General features: G+C 36.3%; 2 protein-coding genes across 2 annotated transcripts in view; one reads left to right on the top strand and one right to left on the bottom strand.

The window, feature by feature from the left end:
- Positions 1-22767, bottom strand: part of LOC6525923 — a 45131-nt gene that overhangs the window by 9690 nt on the left and 12674 nt on the right. The gene's annotated exons all lie outside the window — the stretch shown is intronic.
- Positions 18133-18644, top strand: LOC6525925. The gene is made up of 2 exons (XM_002101709.4): positions 18133-18355; positions 18419-18644. The coding sequence occupies exons 1-2, from the start codon at positions 18176-18178 to the stop codon at positions 18590-18592; spliced, it is 354 nt and encodes a 117-aa protein (XP_002101745.1). The 5' UTR covers positions 18133-18175; the 3' UTR covers positions 18593-18644.

Below are 22767 nucleotides of genomic sequence, written 5' to 3' on the forward strand. Positions count from 1 at the left end.
TAATGCTTTTTTTTTGTTCATCTGGTTCATTATAATATAACTTATTTTCGATGATTATTATAATATAAATTATTTTCGATGATTATTACACGTATTGGATGAGCAGGCTGCTATTTCCCATTAATTTCAATTACTCTGTTAGAAAATGGAAATTTAATTGGGTTTTTTCTGTCGGTTATTTAGTTTCAAGAACGAAATTATGTAAAATAAACTAAATAGTATTTTTTGCTTTAGAATTAAATATATAAACATTCTTTTTAAATTGATCCTTTAAAGGATTTAATGCTTTTTTTTTTTGTTCATCTGGTTCATTATAATATAAATTATTTTCGATGATTATTATAATATAAATTATTTTCGATGATTATTATAATATAAATTATTTTCGATGATTATTATAATATAAATTATTTTCGATGATTATTACACGTATTGGATGAGCAGGCTGCTTTTAACTCATGCGTTATGCATCTCGTTTTCATTTCCATTTTGCTTTCCATTTCATTTCACTGGATTTCGGGTTTCGAGGCTTTTCCTCTTTTCTTTTTTTTTTATGGCCCATTGTCAATTTACAATTTGGCTTTGACATTGTCCTCATTTGAGTAAATCAAATGGTTGTCGTAAATGTCTGGCATCTTCTTCTACTTTGTTGTTATTGGGGCCCCATATAAATCCTATTTTGTTTATCTTAATTCACCCGAAAGACGAGTTCGTCTTCTCATCGCTCGCAAATCGATAAAGTTGTGCTTTATTTGAATTTTCCATTAATTCCAGCTCATCAAAACAACTTCTGCCCGGGGTTTTCCCGCAACGTTATCGATTTTTTTTTTTTGCCGACGTTGTGTTGCCCGCGGGAGATTAATGCCAAACCAAAATCTATATGTGTGTATATATAGCCGTGTATATTGATATGCTCAAAGTGAATATTAATTTCAATTCGAATTGAAAAATTCAATTGAAAGTGCGCGGTGGCGAAGTGCAAAGAAAGGGCGGCATTGGAGGTGGAAAAGTGTTTACTCGGAGTCTCCTTTTATTTTGAGTGACTTTCAAGAGCCTTCCAATTCCATTTCAATCGTTTTTTCATCACAATTTTTTTCATTTTTTATTTTTATTTTTTTTTCTTTGCTGTGTCCTGCTTAGCACATTTTAATTTTGGCCGACACCCGACGAGCACCTTTTGAAAAACAGGAAATTGCTCAAATTGAATTCTCTGATTTCCCTCCACTTCCCACTTCCCATCGTCCTTTTCGGAGATTTTCCGCCTGCATCCTGTGGCACACTCAAGTGCATTTTAATGGATTTTTAGTTTTCGGTAGTGAAATTCGTACATTTGTGCATATATACATTTATAAATGAAAATGTCTGCATGCAAATGGGTGGCAAAACTCAACGTCTTGCAACTAAATGCTTCTCTGACGAGATTTTCTATTGCTAAGTCTCTATTTTTAAAAAGAAAAGTTTATAAACACGTGCTACTTGTTTTATTAATATTATAATATGGATTATACTCTTTCCAGAAATAGAAATTCCCTTAGGAAGATAAATTCTACAAGAGAAAACCCAATGAAATCCCAGCACTGGCAATTCAAGAAACAAGATTTCAAAATCCCACATTACATTTAAATATAGAGCGTTATCCTACAAAGCCCTGAACACACATGTGCTGCCCATGTGGAGGCCGTTTTATTGAAAAACATCAACGGCGAACGCGGCGTATACTTAATGTCCAATTGGTCTCGGCACCCAAATAAGTCGACTATATTTTCATGACTCGACGCAGGCAGTGCGGCCCTTTCTTATAAGCTTTCCTCCAACCCCTTTATTCTACGCCTCTGCTTAAGCCTTTGAAATATCCACAGGCGGTGTGTGTGGGGGGGGGGGCAAAGATATTCCGCAGAATCTGTTGCTGGCGCTGCTGCAACGACACATCGTTATCCCTAATGCCTGATGGCTTGAATAAAAGCTTAAGGGGGGGGTAGGGTTTTAAAGGGAGAAAAAAACAGGTTTTTACAGATTTTTTTTTGGGCGTACGGTAAAAGTAAATTTATTTCTGTACATTATTTGTACATTAAAGAGTAGTATTTGAACTATATTCTGTGAAATATTGGTTGAAAAATATTGAAAATTGACCGAATGGCAGCAATTCTTCGCAGGCGCCTCAGAAAAAATACATTTTGCGGTGCACGTCATACCTCAGCACTGGATAATCTGATATGAAATACCCAAAGTTTTTCCATCAATTTTTATGTCCCTCTAGGTATCCCTGTCGAGTTTTTCCATTTATTATAATTTTTGAACTTTTTACAAAACTTGAAAGTGAAAATACCGATTTTTGGCCAAAGTTCATGACTATTGTTGTTAATAATAAAAAAATTAAAATCAAAAACGAAAAAATCTCGACAGGGTTACCTCATAAATTATGTAAGGAAATACTGTAAAAAATTTGAGAACGATCGGTTGAATAGATTTTGAGATACAGAGTGCACCGACTCAAAAAACATCGATTTGAGAAAAACGTGTTTAAAGTTTTTGTTGCTGTCTTCCCCGCTGAGGGATTACTCAGGTAGTCGTTCGAGACCCGCCTACTTCCAAAGCTATATCTTTGTGAGTTTTGCTCCGATTGACTTCCTATTTACAGACAACAATCTTGAGTTACTATACTTTCATAATATGCAATTAAAAAAAATCACTTTTTTTGAACCCTCAAAACCCTACCCCCCCCTTAATAAATATTGCCAGCGCCCAAGTTTCGTGGCGGACAAGCCGTGACGAGGACATCGCTTGCTCGTGGCTGTTTTTGTTGTCCTCGTCCGTCGATAACCCAAAAAAAATGCACCCAGAAACCAAACCATAAAAACCTACTCTAAAAAATAATACAAAAAAATGTGTATAAAAGTTAACACCCAAAGAACATGCTCGTATATAAACAAATCGGTGAAGAACTTTAAGAAGTCATTATACAATTAGGCTCGTTCTTTAAGGAAATTGAAATACCTTTTAGTAGGGTATCGAAAATTCAAGCTGCCTGCCAGGTTGTCATGCGAGTGTATGTGTGCTAGAATGTGTATGTATTTTTGTCATTTGTCTTAAAGCCACAAAAAAGGGAGAAAGAGATATCCTTAGACTTTGTCTACTGTTTTTCGGTGCGTACAAAAAAAGAAATTGTAAGATGGCTGCGTGAAAAACGATGAGGGAAACTGATGGCAGCTGTTGACTTTTAAAGCTTTTCTTTCCGTTTTCCAAAAGCTCAGAGCTGACGCGAAATTTGCACTTAAGTCTAAACAATTTATAAACTTTGGTGTTTTTCTTAAAATGTTCAAAAGATATGCTATTTGGCAACAAGCAATCATAGGGATTTTATAAGTGCTTTGTTAATATAAAGAGATTTTATAAGTTTTATTTTAATGCAAAGAGATTTTATAAGTTTTATTTAAATACAAAGAGATTTTATAAGTTTTATTTTAATACAAAGAGATTTTATAAGTTTTCTGTCAATACAAAGAGATTTTATAAGTTTTATTTTAATACAAAGAGATTTTATAAGTTTCATTTTAATGCAAAGAGATTTTATAAGTTTTATTTTAATACAAAGAGATTTGATAAGTTTTATTTTAATGCAAAGAGATTTTATAAGTTTTATTTTAATACAAAGAGATTTTATAAGTTTTATTTTAATACAAAGAGATTTTATAAGTTTTATTTTAATACAAAGAGATTTGATAAGTTTTATTTAAATACAAAGAGATTTTATAAGTTTTATTTTAACGAAACAAATTTTCATTTTACATAAATGTTTGTATTTATTTACTGCTCATAAAGTATTCTAATTTTATATATTCACCAAGATTTCCATTATTTTTTGTACGTACTGAAAATATAGTTATTCTTCGGCTGCACCATGAATTTCCTCCATGCAAACCAGAGTAGCACATTTATACAGAAATTCGATAATTGCCGCTTTATGAAGCCATAAATTAGATAAGCACATTAAGGGTAAATGGGTGGTGTGTGTGTGTGTGTGTGTGTGCGGAAAACGCTGCCCGCACACATGCACACAAAATACTGGAGAATTTTTCCATGGTCATGGGAATGAAGTCAGGATAAAGTTTTCACGACGCTTCAAAGGCGAACAGCAAAACCTGCTAATTGCTTGGAAAATGGAAATATGCCAAAAGGATAATTTATGCACGAAAATTGTATAATGCCCGCTAATTAATTTCCTCAGTTGGTGAATCGAATCAAAGATTCCAATTCTCCAATTCGTATTCAAATCGAAATAAATAATAGCTCGAACTTTTGCGGTGACAATATTTTGTGTGTCAATTTCTATATGCAAATCGAGTGGCAAAACAATTGGAAAACTTTGTCTAAGACGACAATGCAAAAAAAAAAGAAGCACATTTATCAAAACGGCGCGAGCGCTTGGAAAATCAGGGGGGGGGGGGGTTGAAAGAAAAGCATACCAAAAGGAAAAGCGGACGCGGAAAAATCAACAAGAATATAAATATGCAAATGAAAAGGCAACGCAGATGTTCAATCAACAGTTGACTGCCGTTCTCCATGGACTCGCCGCAAAAGCAAATATACACCCATGGCCAAGCGACTATAGCCCACCAATGAAATTGCAATGAAATTGAATTGCGCACAGCTGATGGTCACTGCACGAAATTATTTAAAATTTATTAAAACAAATAATAAGCTACAATCAAAATTATCAAGCTGATTCATCGAACTATTTTCCTTTAATCCACACAAATGTGCTATAAACTAATTTCAGTAGTTATAGTATAGAAGTTTTACTATAAGTATACCCACTCGCACTGATTTTCTTAATTTCAACATTTACAACTTTTTACTGTTTATCTTTTTTTTCAGCTTACATTTTCCTGTCCCCGGGCGGCGAATAAGAAAAGGAGAAAGCTAAGAAAAAACCGAGAAAGGTAAAAGTGAAAAAACTTTCTATCGCGTAGCATTCCACTTGGTTTGTTATATGACGTACCTGCGCTGCTTTTCCACAATTTCCACTTTTCAGCCTGCTGGGCAATCGGTTTATGCTGTTGACAGTTCAATTTTCCCAACAGCCAAACCAAAAATACGCAAAACTTTACACAAATAATGTGGAACTTTATATATGAAAGGCCGAAATAGAAATTGGGAACAGCCACCTTTCAAATGGACACATTTTTGGCAAACAGTTGATGAAACCCGGAAAATCTTCAACGAATTTGAAACTCCTCAAACGCTACAGGGTATCTGTTAGTCGAGGAGCTCGACTGCTGCGAATGCGGTAAGTCTTGAAAACATAAATATATATGTTAAAGCCCAACAACTTAAATGAGAATTTGAAATAATTTATATAATCAAAGTGATTATTGTGCTCCGAACATTTTAGCCACTTCTCGGAAATCGCATGAGGCAATTAATTAAATCCTTAAACAACAGGAGGTCCCATGGAAAATCAATCTCCACAGCTCCACAACTACGGCGCACCAGCCTTAAAATTACAAGATAATGTTTTTCCATTATAATTGAAGTTTGTAATTGCTGCGAGGAGTTTTCGCAGGGCGGAAAACTTGGCGACACAAGTTGTCAAGGCAATCAACTTTATTGCCCCGCAGCGCACATGTGACGCTGTCCCTTTCACTCCGCCCACCACCACCACCACGCCTACTGGAGTTTATGTTATTGTAGTTAAGTAATACCCATGTGTGTGTGTGTGTGTGTGTGTTTGTGTTTTTCGCGACATTTCACAGCTTCATGGCGTTTTTTTTTCATTAAATTTAGTTAAGAGTTTTACACGCTGGGGAGCGGGGCAAAAACTGTTGCCACATTAAAATGCACATAAAAATCATTAACCCAAAGACGCCTGACAACGAGCAAGAGCATCCAGGCAGCCAGCCAGGCAATTGTGTTAATGGTCCGCCCACTTTGCCAGCCCGCCCCCTTTTTCCGGCGCTTTTCCTTGTGTTTATTTCGGCATTACAGTAAACTCAATAATTTTGCCTACTTAATGTACACAGCTCTCCTTTGTCTGCCCATCAACAGGTGGGAGTTGTCAGTGCCGCTTGAGACACTGAAAAAAATATCCAAGACGAACCGTATAGCTATTGAATCTAAGTTAATATATACCTAATATATTTACTTAATAAGTTTATAGAAAATGTTACGAAAATTTCACAAAATCGAACCCAAAATAATGTAGCACACCACTTGCACTCGTAATTTGGCTCACTGCGTAATTGCGAGATTTTCGCTCAGTGTATTGCAATGCAGCTTTTTGGAAATTACAGTTATTTGAGCTCTCTGGGCTTGCTCCTGTTTATATGTATGTATGTGTGTGTGGAGGAGAGTGAAGAAAATCAGAAAAAGGTTAATTTGCAATTATGTTTTATGTGTTTGCCGAGTCCTTTGTGCGCTTGAGTATATGTGTGTGTGTGTGGGTTAATGTGTGTGTGTGAGTGTGCATGAAAACACTTGAGGCCAGGTGTCCATTTTGGGTTTTACCTGTCCGATTTGAACCCACCGCCCTCCCCCCCACTTCTCCGCCTGCCTTTTATTTCGCCAGTTTCTGCTTTGATAATTTCTAAAGCATACTTTTTGGGGCAGAAAGTGAAAGCCAGTGAGAGCGAAAGTGAATGCGAAAGTGAAAGTGAAGGCTAGCGGAATGAGCGGAATGAGTCGATGGGGAAAAACAAAACTCAGAACTTGGCGTCTGTTGTCTGCAATAAAATAAATTTCATTTAATATTATAGTTGTTGCTACTGCTGTACTGTTGTACTCCGCTGCTTATTGTTCTTCTTTATGTTGTATCTCAATTGTTGTTTAGACATTTTGAAATCATAAAAGAGAAGCAGTTGGCGCACAGAAAAACTTTCAAATGGCTCTCATATACCCTAAAAACAGATTGAGAGTATTGCAATACGGCCTTTTGCTTTAAAAGAACAAGAAAGATTTACAAATTTCACATTATTTCAAATTACTAGTAAGCAGAAGATAAATTACTTATTTTATAGCAACATTATATTTTCCCGTTTTTTTAAGTAAGTGTATAAATTTATGTGATATTGACTCAAGAACTTTATCTGTCTGCACCGCATCTTGTTTTTCCCCGTCTCAATTGTTTATCTTCTGGGATGAACATCTTGTGCCCCGGACCCCCGTACATTCCATCACGTATCCTTTTGACTTTGAGACGTTTTCTGGCAATGAAATAAGTTGCGTGTCCTGCGCGGATGACATTTGTTTTAGTGCGGCCCACGAAATGAATTTGACACGCGTTAATTAGGTTGCCTCCCGGCCATTGAGTCTGTCCATAAACCACAACGATATCAGCAGCAGACACCAAAATATGTACCTTGCGACTAAAAAAGATTGCAAATAATTAATTAAATGTTTCATAAAACTAAAGGCAGACACCAAAATATGCACCTTGCGACTAAAAAATATTGCAAATAATTAATTGAATGTTTTATAAAACTAAAGGCAATAAATAAGCTAACGACTAATACTAAATACTAAATAATACTAAAAAATACTAAACACTATATAAAACAAATACTAAATAATACTAAATACTAAAAAATACCAAGTACTAAATACTAAATAATACCAAAATATAGGTGCCCTCCTCTGCGCTTCTCAAAAGTCCTACGTAAGCAAATCACTTTTTCGATGTTTTTAAAAAAAAAATACTAAACGTGAGTGAGTGGTGCAGTGATTTTATGTGGCAGCAGAGGATATCAAAAATGTGATTTCGACCTACTGGAGGAAGTGCCTGAGCTAGCTATTTTCCAGGAGCTATTATCTCTGACGTGGAAAGAGAGGAGAGCTTGAGGAAAGGGGTGAGTAAATGGAGAAGGACGCTCAACTTTCTGACTTTTGGCTGCTTGTTTTTTTTTTATCATTTTAAAAAGAAAAATAATACATTTATAAAGTTAAATATGGGAAGCAAATATTAAAAATTTTAACTAAGCAAATAATATAATATATAAAAAAGAAATGTATATTTCGTGTTGTTTAAATTTTTTGTAAAATTAAGGCAAGAAAGGTGGCTATCTACAGATCTTGGGCATAATCTATTGCGTTTTTCAGTAATTATGTTACCACATACACTCGCGTGTTTAGGAGACATAAATGAGTGTTTTTGCCACTCATTCCCTTTTGGCCACTGCCTGTTTGCCTTCTCTGTTCTTCGTTATGAGTGGCGAGTGTGATCGGCACCCGACACTCAAATTTGTTGAGTGTGATTAGGGTGGCATAAAATGCCACTCTTGCAGTTCTCTGGTATATATATCATAAATTGGTGTTCTATGTTGTAACTTTCCATCCCTGTGGGAGAATTTTGAATATTTGATTTCATAATGCGGCTGAAGACTGTCGAGGGGATTTTGGCCAAGGTTGGAAATCAATTTGACGCAGCTGCCGCCAAAGGGAGTTGCTGGGCGGTATATGCAAATGAAATGAGCAAAAAGGCAAGTAAACCCTTTTTTAATTGCACATACGCCGAAAACCAAAGGGACAAGAGAGAGTGCTTTCTTCAAAATAACAACAGCAAACAAAAAAAAAAAAACACAAAAAAGGTATCAAGGGGACCGTAAAAAACCGCAATCCTTTGGCCCCAAAAATACAAAATTCAAAAACATTTTATGATGCCACCACACACACACTCACACACACACAATGGGGCATTTAAAACGTATTTAAAATGCAACTTTAAAGACGCCCCAAAGTATGCAAAGCACTGGTAAATAACATAAAATACGAAATACGGCTGCGGCCGCACAAAGTATTTCCCATAAAAAGCGTCGAAAAAGAAAAGCCAGTGAAAACTCAACCACAAAAGGCGGCCAGGATATAATCGCACCATCCAAAACCACCGTTCCTCCTCATCAGCACACACACGCACACCCACTCACACCCACACACACACTCACACCCACACACTCACACCCACACCCACACACACACACAACACACACAACACACACACATCAATGTCTGTCTGGTTTACAGGGACCCTCGAATGCAAATTAGCTTCCTTCGCGCGCGCTGAAAAAACCCTTTGCCATATATGCAAATGTGCCGCAAACTGGCTTACATTTCACATTGCTCATACGCACCGGAGGCCGCCATGAGAACTAAGCCACAACAAGGACGACAAACTACAAAAAACACAAAAAAAAACTCACACAAAAAGAAGACCAAAATAAAACTGCAAAATGTAGACATCCAGGGGGACGAAGGGGACGAATAATGAGTGTTTTTACTAATTCATGTGTAAAAATCAGGTCGAAATAAAACAGTTTGAATATAAAACGGAAAGTGTGCGATGCGAAAAGTTTTATACGAGCACCAAAGGGATATGTGAACAGTGATATATGGGAAACTTTTCTGCCGACGTGCGGAAAATGGGAACGACATTAAAAGCTAGCAGAGAGTCGATTGGATAAGCCATTGGCCATATCAAAGGGACGAAATTTACAAATAAATATTCTTTAACAGACAAAGCTTTCAGATGAACAATGTATTTCTCAAGAATTTCACTATAACCTTTGAAAAACCATTTAATGGTATAACCAACACAAGGCAGCATTCGAGAATGTTTTCCGACTTTGTTAGCATTTTATTCTAATTACAAGCCAAAAAGCCGATCAATAAGAGGAGATACCCTTCGTTAGCAGCGAGTGAAAACTGCAAAATGCTCTGCTCGATTTATGTTGAAATCGGAACCCCATAAAGACACGCCCAATTAGCCTTTTAAAGTTTTGCGCCATAAAGCAAATAATAAATCCCATAAAAATGGCAAAAAGGCGCAAAAACTTTGACAGAAGAGAGCAGAGAAGAAATAAAAATAAAAAGTGAACGATGAGTGCTTTAAAGCAGGAAGATGGTAGCAAAACTGGTAGATAAAGTTCAGCGCTGAGTAGCGGCAACCAATTAGGCCAAAACAACACAGAAACTCACCCTCCAAAATTTCCCCCAAAGGCAGATTTTGGCTTGCTAACCGAACGGAAGGATACAGCATCCAAAAATCCTCCCTTTTTTTGGGATGGGTGGTAACCCACCGCCCACCACAGCCCACATTTCCCAGTGAAGTTTATGCATATTAAACAGTTATCCAAGCGGAATGGAAAAGCTGCCGGGAAATCTGACTGGGAAACGAAGGTAAAAGGACGGGGGGAAAAGTGGGCGAGTGTGGGTGAAAGTGTGTGTAACAGGAAATGAGAGCCATGTGAGCGGAAATTCCACATTACAAATTATGCAAATCACATGCGCTTTGATTATTTCACATTTTATTTTCATTTCTCTTAACCTTCGACCTTAACTAACCTGTTCGCTTTTGGCCATCATTTAGTCGGCGAAATTCAATTTGAATTGTTTATCGCTTTGTGGCAAGTTTGTGGGCGTTGCCAGCACAAGTTGTATATATTTTATACAATACAGAACTTAGAACGCTAATAGACGTCGCATAAATCACAAGTTGTACAATACAGAAATGTATAATTTTGACAACTTTAAAGCAGGTAATAAAATCTACGACTTAAAGGGCCCTCCTAAAATAAAATCAGGAATACTCGCCCAATACCCGAATAAACGCCCAAATACCTTGACTAAAAATACACACGAAGCGGCGGCAAATGAAATGAAACGAAACGACAGGCCGCATTTAATTCCATCGTATTCGAAAACTCTTCATTTTGAAATCGGAACGTGCCTCTTCTGACATTGGTTTCGATTTACATTTGGTTTCATGTTGCCCTTTTTTATGGCCAAGATTTAGATTCATTCTTTTGTCGTAAAATGCGTGAGCTTCTCTCTCATTTTATTGAACCCAATTTTTGGCTGCTTTTGGTTGCTTTTGGTTGCTTTTGGTTTGCTATACGTATGGCAACGGATACATGTGCGTATCCGACGGATACAAAATTGGCCTTGGCTGATTTTTGGAAAACATATTTGGCCATTTTTCATTATGGCATCTGCGGCTTTTTTCGACAATATTTTCGCATAATTTATTAGAATATTTATGAGCATTCTCACATGTTGTACTGAAAAATTCCTGCCATCGAATATTTTCTTTGTCGATTGTCGTTCATGAATTTTTTCCGCATCGAATAGCAAATATCATTTACATGCTCTGAGCTCATTTTTGTTTTCACATATTTTTCCATAAATTGCGTATACGCCAACGGGGCCAAGGTCAAGGACAAGGATCCATCTACTCATCTCGAAGGTCTTACTCTTCTCTGCATTAGCCTTTTTCTTTTTTTTTTGTTGTTGTATATGAAAATGGGAGTGGGGATTTCTCAAGGGTCGATTGGGCCTTGAATAAATCCATAGGCTTATAATCCCACGAGGATTTGGCCCCGATTTCTGGAGCATATCGAATGGAGCGTCGAGGTTAAAAGCTTTTCGAAAGTTAATATCATGTTGAATAAATCAAAACATATATATGCCATTTAATATGCTTATAAATATATGCCATTTAATATGCTTATAAATATCTGCTGCTTATATGTGTTTACGGTAGTTCTTAAGGTCTTTAATAAACGAAATGGTAATTTCAAACGTTTCCTTCGCCCATTAGTCAAATTATCCCTGCGGCTAATTGCTCAGTAAATTTAAGGTGAAGTCGAATAAAATGAACAGCTTAAAAGGTTCGAAACCCTATTCCACACCTAAGAGTTTTCCAGTCAACCGGCCATTTAATCATCTTCAATTGTCGCCCCTGATGCGATTAGCACAAGTTCTTTGGTCGTCAAAATGGTTGGCAGTGACATTCAGCAAAACTGGATGCGTTGTCAGGTTTTTTGTTGCTTAAGCGATTTTCACTGTCCCCAAAATGGGGGGGGGGGGCACCGGAAGGGGGGAAGCGGGGGTGGTTGTTGAAAAACCAAACGAGTGAAAATTCACTGGGAAAAGTGCAACAACTGCGTTGACAGCATACCGAAGCCGAGATTTGCAGTTCTTGTTTTCATCGTTACTTTTCTTTTTGCCTCCTTCTCTCGCACTTTTCCGAGTTTTCCTGCCCCCTCCCCTGCCGCCTCTCCTGGCGCAACTGTCATATTAAATACTTTTTCGAAATTGCAATTTAACTTTTATAGTAAGACAGGGAGCGACAGAAGGCGCTGCATATAAAGCCCTGCGAAAAACAAACAGCAGACGCAGAAAGGCAAGTGCTCCACCAGCAACTTAAAGTAGGTAATCGTAAGTGATGAACCAAAGTAATGAACATTTAAGCAAATATTTTTAAACAGCAATTTATAAATATTCATATAGTATATTCCATATCTACATAAAGGTAAGACACGAATCTAATAAACTTGTATGTACATGCTGTCATAAATTTTCTTTAAATACAAATGTAGTTCGTAGCCAGAGCACACTGTAAGTCCAGCAACTTTTCTCCTGAGCAAACAAATAGTCCAGCAAGCCTTGGAGTGAACAAATCTACTGGCAAATGGCGTTCGAAGCATTCGCAGCTTATCAATGGCGAACTGGGAACGGAGAAAGGGGTGAGAAGGGGACTGGAGAAAAGAAAAGCGAAAAGCGGGGAGAATGGGAGCAAAAAGAAAGAAAGGATATGTGGAGCGGATTGCTCTAACAATATAAAAAATAACTCAACAGTTGGCAGCAGTTGGCAAGCGGATGTGTGGCATGTGTGCGATGCGATAGTTTATTGAAAAGTTTTCCTCCCACCCACACTCGCATTATTTACTTTCCCAACCCCTTCCCCCCCCCTTTCACCACCCGCTTTTGGCCAGGCTAAAATTAAAAGTTTCCCCATCGAAAAGTGGGCGAAAGAAGCGAAAGGATTGTGTCGCAAAATAGTTTTCATTTTTCGTTTTACACTCCGCTGGATTTCCACCCGCTGAAGAAAGTTAATACACACAAATACCCTTGAAAACGTGGTAAGGAGAAAACAAATTACTTAAGGAGAAATGGCAAACAACAAATTGTACAGCATTAAAAATAGATGACAAAGCCAGCTAACAATGCTGTTTCTGGCTGGAAAATCTAACGCTGAAACTGAGGAAATTTAATATGGGAAATTCAGTGGCACTCAAAGGAAACCAATTGAGGCAACTTTGCAGTAGAATTCAATGGAAAATCAACTTCCTAGCGGAAATTCGAAGGAACTAGGGGGAAATTAAGTGAGAAAATAGAAACGAAACTATTAAGCAATGAGAGATATTCTTGGGTAATCGACTATCGAAATTGTTTGCTTACTGCAAATGCAAAATAAATAAATTAGTTTGTAAATTTTGAAATAAGCAAGTAAATTGCGCTTGATTATTGTGGAAAAACTTAAATAAATGTTAATGCCACACAGCGTCAAAGGCGGCAGCATCATAGACCGTTTCGTCCTGCTGAGCGAGATATAATGAGTTTTTTAATAAAAACCGACGCCGTATAGCTGAATATAATGCCCGGGTGACGCTGCCCACCCGCCAGGACCTGCTCCCCTCACCTCTCACCTCTCACATCCATCAGTGCTCAGCGCTCTCCATTCAAAATTCAAATATACGGCGTCACCTTTCATTTGAAAATACGGCAACAAGGGTAACTGCAAAATATGGGAGGACGGTAAGAAAGTGGCACAATAGCCGGGCAAAAGCAACAAAAAAATAACACAACAAAAATGTGAACGAAAGAAAAAGGTTTGCACAACTCAAAGTAATTGAAGCGAAACTTCTAGAATGCTCGCTATACAAGCTAATGTACAGAAAATTATCACAAAATGTTTATAATACAAAAAAAGAAGTCTAGAATTATGCAACAATATATATTAAAGTCTAGAATTATGCAACAATATATATTAAAGTCTAGAATTATGCAACAATATATATTAAAGTCTAGAATTATGCAACAATATATGTATATTAAAGTCTAGAATTATGCAACAATATATATTAAAGTCTAGAATTATGCAACAATATATATTAAAGTCTAGAATTATGCAACAATATATATTACACGTACAGAAGTAAAACAGTTCTTTTTTTTTTTGACAGCCATTTTTAGCAGCAGCATAGCATCCTTAGCACTACTTTCTTGTCGCGAACTGTACGTAGTACGTACTTATTCGAAGTTATCTGTATAGAAATATGCTTATATACACGAGTGTATATTCTGCGTTATTGCGTAGCTGACCGTGCCAGTTACCTGGGCATTTGTTGACCTTTTTCTGAATTTTAAACGCCATTCGCCCCAGGTGCGAATGTCGTGACTTGAATTCCCGGCCTTTTCTTTGCCACACAGCCAAACTTTTTCTCAGTTTTTTTTTTCGCTTTCTGGTCATTTATTTTATTTGCCTTCTGATGCGGTTAAGGCCACCAAAAAAGAAACCGAGCAAGGTCAATAGCCGCTAGGCCAGGAAACCAAAAAAAAAAAAATAATAAGAATACAACGAAAATAATGGCGAAGGTAGGAAATTACTTGGCGAATCGTGGAGAAATTTACATTTTATTTATTGATTAAATTTACCTGAACAAACAATCAGCCAGCTGAATTTATTACAATATCTCACTGCGACTTTAGTTCAATTCAGCGACTTAAAAGCTTAATTAAACGCCATTTGGTTGTAAAATGTGGCATGTGTGAGTAATTTATATTCAGAATATGACCCTTAGCCATACAAATAATTAATTTAAAAAGCTCTTTTCACATCGCCTCTGTGTTCATAACGATTAATTAAACGGTGGCGCAGTAACGTGAAAACTATATTTGCATTATATAATGCATAGCAATTGGGATTGATAAATATTTATTGTAGTTCAATACATTTAAGAAAATGTGTTAGCACTGATAAATGTAAGGCAAAAATAAGGTACATTTAAATCACTTACAATAAATCAGCGCTAAACAGAGATTTGGAAGTTGTTGCATGGTATCCTTACCTAAAAAATAAATACAAAATAATGTCATTGATTAGATTAATATTCATATATAAGTATCAGCCTTAATTTATTTATTTAATACACAACAAAGTGGCGCATTTAACCTAGAGACTAATTAATTAGAATTGGCTATACTAAAACTGATTTCCACCCGAAATGATTAATAAAACATTGGCGTATAAATTACGCAGTTTCCTGTAAAATAGCCATGCATAAAACATGGTCCATCAATTGGAAGTGTATCGCAATACGGGTCATGTAAATGCCAATAAGGACCACTCACTTCCTCTTCCTGCGACCGGAAGTGAGCGAGAAAGGCGAAAAGGAAAAAGGAATGGCAGCCAGGATAAGCAGGTCTAAGGTCGCCTAAGTTTCGGCCTTCGAGTTTCCTGCCTTTGATGTCGCCCAAAATGCTTGGAAATGCATATTAAATGCGTGGACTAAGTGGCCGCGCTTCATTCGACTGCTCGACAATTAGCTAATAGGATGGTGAGAGTATCAACTTTTGTAGCCCTGAGAAATGAGCCGAATAATGGGAAAAATAATTATCATCCTTCGCAACATCCTTGCAAATTTAAAAAGAAACAATTGTGACAGCTGCAAATAATTTTAGATGAAATGTGCTGCTACTTTTTTTCATTCCTCTTAATGTTCGCTTTGAAAGAAATTGTTGTTATGCTTCCTTAATTTTCAACTTCAAAGTTTCCATTTCGCATTTTTATATGCACACGTTAAGAGTGAAAAGTGAATGGGTATCAAGGGGTTACCTAGCACTGCCATTGCTATAGCAATTTATTAAAGCAGCAATACCTAAATTAGCGTTAAAAGCTTACATTTTTCCCAACATCTTACTGAAATTTTTTATACAAAGTTTAAGCATGGTATTACTTCGTACTTTTCAGTCGCTTGCAATGGGTATCTCAAGGTTCATACGCTTGTATTTTCGCCAGAGGTTGCAGCTGGCTGGCACTGAATGGATGAACAATAACGTAACAAGACTTGAGCAAGTTGCGTTAAGCAAATTAGAAAGGAAATTCGCTCTCGCACACACACATACTTGCACACTCACACACATGCACGCGCATTTCCCGAGTTTTCCAGCTGGGTATGAGGAGAGTGGGGCGGTAGGCGTGGCCGGATAACGGAGGCTGGCAAGGATGAAGTTTGGTTTTTTTTTTGGGAGCCGTGTCGGTTGCTCTGGCTATTTCATTCTTGAAGTGCGCACTTCACTCGAGTAATTTGCCACGACACGCGCACTCACCCACACACACACACACACACACAATCACACACGCACACATACTAACGCACGCACGCACAGCTGGCAGCCATTTCGACACACACAAACACACGCACATGTGCTGACATTTAGATTGAAAAACGAGCCAAAAAGCAAAGGCAACATATAATCGAAAAATGCTTCGCCAAGGGGAAATGATACAAAGCAATGTTTCCATGTACCTGCCGCCAGGGGGCGTTACAGGTGTGTATTTGCCCAGTTGCGGGCAAGTTAATAGTACCACGCTCAAAAAAAGTGTTGTGCTAATACAGGAAGGTAAGCATAAATAATTCAATTTGTTGGTGAATATAAACAATATTATTAAATACTAATATTACATGTTATTAAATTCCAATGATACATGTTATCAAATACTTATATTAAATGTTATTAAATTCTAATGATACATGTTATTAAATACTAATATTACATGTTATTAAATACTAATATTATATGTTATCAAATACTAATATTACATGTTATTAAATTCTAATGATACATGTTATTAAATACTAATATTACATGTTATCAAATACTAATATTACATTTTATTAAATTCTAATGATACATGTTATCAAATACTAATATTACATGTTATTAAATTCCAATGATACATGTTATCAAATACTAATATTACATGTTATCAAATACTAATATTACATTTTATTAAATTCTAATGATACATGTTATCAAATACTAATATTACATGTTATTAAATTCCAATGATACATGTTTTTAAATACTAATACTACATGTTATTAAATTCCAATGATACATGTTATCAAATACTAATATTACATGTTATTAAATACTAATATTACATGTTATTAAATACTAATATCACATGTTATTAAATACTAATATTACATGTTATTAAATACTAATATTACATGTTATTAAATACTAATATTACATGTTATTAAATACTAATATTACATGTTATTTAATTCTAATGATACATGTTATTAAATACTAATATTACATGTTATTAAATACTAATATTACATATACATTTTAGCCTTTCTGTAAAGAACGTAACCATAAATATGCTAGTCACTGATGCAACATTAAATATTATTAATAGCTGATTATATATTTTCTTAACATAAATGCTTATGGCTGTACTATTTCGTTGACCCCCGCTGTACACCTGTGCGTGTGGCAAGTGAAGTGAAGTGAAGTGAAGCGTATGCTAAATTTTTATTGAAGTGCATACAAACAAACATGCCCGTCGGCAGCTCGCTCAGCCGCAGGGAAAACTGTTGACACTGCCCCCTTAGACTTTTCCCACCTTCTCTCCTCCTTTTCCAATCCTCCCCCCCTACCCCTGCTGCGCCCATTACCGCCCATCCCCCTTGCCCAAGGTCGAAGCTTGTCGCTGGTAATTTTCCTGTGCAACAACAACAACATCGGTAGCAGATAAAGAAGAAGTGGCAGCTAAAGTAGATAAAGCCGCTGGAGTCGAAGATACCTTAAATACAATTTAAAACTGTAGCGAGAAACGCACTGAAAAAAAAAAAGCGTGATCTAAACTGTTATATTACATCTAAGCGAACACACATTTAAAAAATATATACAAGACTTTTGACAAAGAAAATTTCAAATATGTATTTAGCTTTCACAATAAAAATCATATAAATAACGATTTAAATAAAATTGAGTTGTGACCTTAAGTTTATCAAAAACATATAAAAATAGCAAACAATTTTTAAATACCAAAATTTCCGATTAAAATCCGTTTTGATTATCAACAGCCGACCAGGTGGGTGAAATGAAAAAGCGAGTAACGCGCTATTGAATGAAAATCGGAATGAACAGCTTTGGCAGAGATAATGAGACTTAACTGATTAAGATGTTGAACGTAATAGCATTTTTTTTAATTAAGTAAGTACTTGTAGATATCAAGCTTTGCAATAAAAACTGGGAACGAATTGTTTTCCAAATCAGTTGAAAGTGTTTTGTCATAGCGAAATAGCAAATCAATATCAAAAAAATAACAATGAAATATCCGACAATTATTTTATTTGCCCTCGCCGCATTCGTTTTGCCAACTTTTGCCGCAAATGACTACCTTTGGGGCGAAGTTGGTGAAAACGATTACAAACTGGCCAAGGATACCGTTTCGAAGGCGTTTTTCGTTGGACTTGTGCAGACCAAGAAATACGTATTCAAGCAATCGGTTAGTAACTAATACGCAACTTCCAAATAAGATTACATTTTATAATCATGTTCTATTTAACAGGACAACCTAAATGCGCTGACGATTACGGCAATTAAGGTGACCGACAAAAAGAAGAGCCATGGAGCAACTGCTGTGCTGGTCAGCGGAGGTCCTGGTTCCAAAGGAGCAACTATTAAGTTCACCTCCGAACGAGGTTACGGCATCAAGGATACCGTGGAAATATGGGGCCGTTAAATACCCTTTACAATGTGACTCGCTACATAAATAACGCAATGCAACACCAAAATCCCAACGTGTGTTTTCATTTTTGTTTGGTGCAAGTGACATGAAAGTGCTCATATTTGTTATTTCGATATGTTTCATCTTTGTGCCAGTGTTAAGCCTTCAATAGGCAAGCTATAAATCGCCGAAAGAATATTGTATTTTTTCTCAGTGCTCACGAGGTTACATTGATTTTGACACGGGGCGCAGAAAGCAAAAACCAGCAAATCAAACACACCAACAGAGATAACAATGAAAGCGATTAAATGTACATATAGCAAAAGTGAGTTGCAGTTGAAATACTCTTTGTCAGGCAGTACGTAATGAAAGTTAATACTTTTTAAAAACTGCACTTGCAAAAACGCAAAATTATCAGTTTTTTGGGAAAAAACTTTTAATATAATGGTTCAAATATGGAATGTCATTGAGCTCGTAATTAAATTCCCAATGAAAATGTGTTCAAAAATGGTACCTCTATTTTTTTCACATTTTTTGCAATTTAAGATGATGTTACACCTTAGAAAAAAATTCTACAAATTTAAAAATAATTTTAAAATATGTGATCGTTAGCTTTGGTAATTAGCAGCTTGAAAAAGTTTTGTTTTTATTTATATGACCATTTTTATACAAGTTATGATGAAAATTTACTTCGTAAATTTAACATTTTTGGCAAAAGAAGTTTTTTGTCATTAAACTTTGTTTTTTTTTTTGCCACAACTTTAAAATTAAATATCTATTTATTAAGCTCTATGTCCACAAGTAGCATGGTTGTGATAAAAATTCGGCCATATTGAATTTATAATATCTATCATTCCGTCCGCAAATTGAAATTATTTATTGCATTTTGTCACATTAGTTAAAAAATATTTAGTGTACCTGAAGGGGATTTTTGTTTGAGGGATGCTGAATGGCGGTGGGTGGTTTTCGGTTGCTTCTTGGTGGGTGGTATTTCCCCGCCTCCCCGCCGCCACTTTCATATTCCACTTCCACTGATGACGACGATGGCAACGACACAAAAGTTCAGTTCAAACACTCAATCATTTTTACACCCGACTATGCACACACACACACACACACATACACACAAAGAGGCGCACACTCGAACACCAGCAAGGATTTGTTGTGTGCACACACACTTGGACTTGTTGACAGCACGCATACACACATACAGACATACAGACATACACACACAGGTGCAACGTAGCGTATTTGGCTATAAATAAATGTTCAATATTTTCCGTTCTCGCCACAGGAAAAAAAGAAAACCGGAAAATATTCAATGGGAGGAGTAGACATTTTGAATTTTCTATCACAATTTGTTCAGCACCTTTTTTTTTTTTTTTTTGCCTTTGTAGCTGTCGCACGATAACTGAATTGCAATTGAATTTAATTATTTTTAGCGCAAACACGTTGGTGGTATACGAAATAGAAATAAAAAAAAAAAAGAAGAAAAGATGTTGGTAAAGCTCACAAAATCCTGTGGGGGGAATTTAAAATGTTGCTGAGCTGCGCAGCAAAGCGGAAATTTTGTGTAAGCCGTGTGTATCGCCAAAAAAAAAAAAAAGGGAATGTATATATATATACATAAATGTATGTATATATAAAAGCAACTCAATCAATGTGCTCCAACGACTCAATTTCAAACTTAGGTGTGTCAACACTTTCGGAAAAAAAAGCGAGTCGGGCAATCGCAGCGGTGCGAGCGAGAGGGCAGCTGTTTGCTTTATTTATTATTAAATATAAATAATGAAAAATCAATAGAAATTTATTTATACATATTCATCAATATGTATACGAATTGCGCCCAGCCGAGGACATGGCCAACAAACTGAACAACATCCCAACAGACACAAGCCCAATACAGCAGACGACAAAAAATTGCACTAAATATAACACGTAACTTCTCTTTTTTTTTTGTAATTTTGTAAATGGCAAAGGCTTTGAAGTAGTTTTATGCCCCACTTTTTATGTAGAGCACTTTTAATTACGAGGCAATAATGCATTTAGCTTGCACATTTGCCAGACTACAAATTTAAAAAACATTTTAATATAGGAAAAGTGATTACTTGAAAAATCTACTAGTAAATTAATTCCTAGATATTTCGATGCCTAAATAATAATTGAAAAAATATGAAACATTAATTGAAATACCTAAGGGCGCTATTCTTGTGCCCGTCATCGTACCGACAGGCCAAAGTTCATGAGACAGGGCAAAGGGGTCAGCAGCCACAGGCGCAGGGGCTTCTGTTCTGAGTGAGGGAATTAACTTTAGGATAAATTTGTCATGTTGTCGAACCAAAAAGGGGGAAAAAAAAAACAAAAAAAAAATAAATAAAAAGCAGGAAAGATGGAGAGCCAGAAAAAGAAAAAGCGAGGTAAAAACATCGAAGGATAACTCAATTATTTATGATGTATGCATGTGCATGTAGCTGGCTCTAAACGGATTAAAGGTTTTGGCCCAGAGGTGTTACACTCCTGACTTTTGTACTTACACGTACTTATTGTGGCCAATGTTATTGGAGCCGACAATTTCTTGCTCCTCAGCGCTGCAACAAATCATACTTGAAGATGCACTTGATTGTAATCCATATCTCAGTTTACTCAACAGCCTTTAGATTCAATATTTGTGTTCCAAGAGATACATTTTATTAGCAAAGATTGTTTGTATAACAATTTACTACCTTTCCCGCTTACACAATATTTATAATCTTAATATCAAAATGTACTGCTCTTTGAGTCTGTAATACTTAACAAAAAAGTTGCAATATTGTTGCCCCCAACAGAGTTGTAATTTAATCACCTTCCCCCACCCCACAATCACTGCAATCCAATCACCTTAATCAATTTGTAATAACTATCAATGCAAACCGGTGGATAACCAAAGGTAGAAACAAAGCCAACAAACTTGTGCAAAAATACCGAACCGATATGCCACAATAATTGAATTCCCAGGGCTCTGGCTGAGATATATCTTTTAAGTTGATTACTCGAGAAGTTCCATTGGGGCGTTTACAGCTTAAATGCCAGATGGATAAAGGAAATCTCTGCAAATTGCTACACTTTTCACCCTTTGCCTCACTTTTGTTCATGCGCAACTTGTCCTTAACTTACAACACTGAAGTGGCAATAAAGTAATAGTTGGCAACGTTTTATTTAAATTAATTGCATGAAATTAGAATTTTATTGCCAATCGCCTGGGCGTTTAACTCATTGCTCATTGTGCTTCTTCAATTCGCATCCGCATTCGAATTTACATCCGCATTCACATCCGCATTCGCACTCTAATTGAATGAATACGCAATTGAATTTTCATTGCATTATTCATAGCGATTTTTCGGTGGTAGCCGGCATTATTGCAGTCAATTGAATTTGCAAATTGCCAATTATAATTACAGCAAACGGCAACCAAAATGAAAACAAAACGTGGTGGCAAGCTTGGTCGCCAGGGGAAAATTGGGGGGGGGGGGAATTGTCATTTCAATTAACCGTCGGTCTTTCGAACGTGGACACAATGCGATTTGGATAGATAAACTTGCTAAGTAAATAAAGGCAAATTACTGCGAGTCGATTAAAAAATAATAAAAGCTGTGCGCCAAAATGTTTGCGTATTTTATTGCATTTATTGCATGAGAAAATAAATAATGAGTACCTTTTAGTTAGCTGCAATTATTAATTAACTGCTAATATCTCAATTAGTTTTCCATTCGGCTTACTTCCAATAATTAGTTGTCTCCCATGCCACGCCCACCGAACCCAAACTGAAAATTAAATGGAGTTGTGTGTGTACATAACCATGCTATCCAACTATCCATCCTATCCATTCCAAGTTGTCGCCATCCATCCACACGCAGTGGACATCTGGCAATCCATTCATATTCCCACAATTAAAATGCATTATCAACTGTCAATTGTCCGCTGCTCCGAAATGTATGCTACAGAAATGCACAATTATCCAAGTTAATTGACATATGCCAAGCGAGTGCTCAGTTATTGTTATCGAACCTTTTATGGTGACTGTACATAGGCACAAAATTGAATTTGAAACTTGACCACAATAATCAATTTGATTACTTCAAATTACTTAACCAACTTTGGGTTTTAGAGTCGAAAATTTATAGAAGAAAGTCTTTTGTGATTAGAGTAATATT

The sequence above is a fragment of the Drosophila yakuba genome, chromosome X, assembly GCF_016746365.2.
Source record: "Drosophila yakuba strain Tai18E2 chromosome X, Prin_Dyak_Tai18E2_2.1, whole genome shotgun sequence".
Classification (NCBI taxonomy): Eukaryota; Metazoa; Arthropoda; class Insecta; order Diptera; family Drosophilidae; genus Drosophila; species Drosophila yakuba.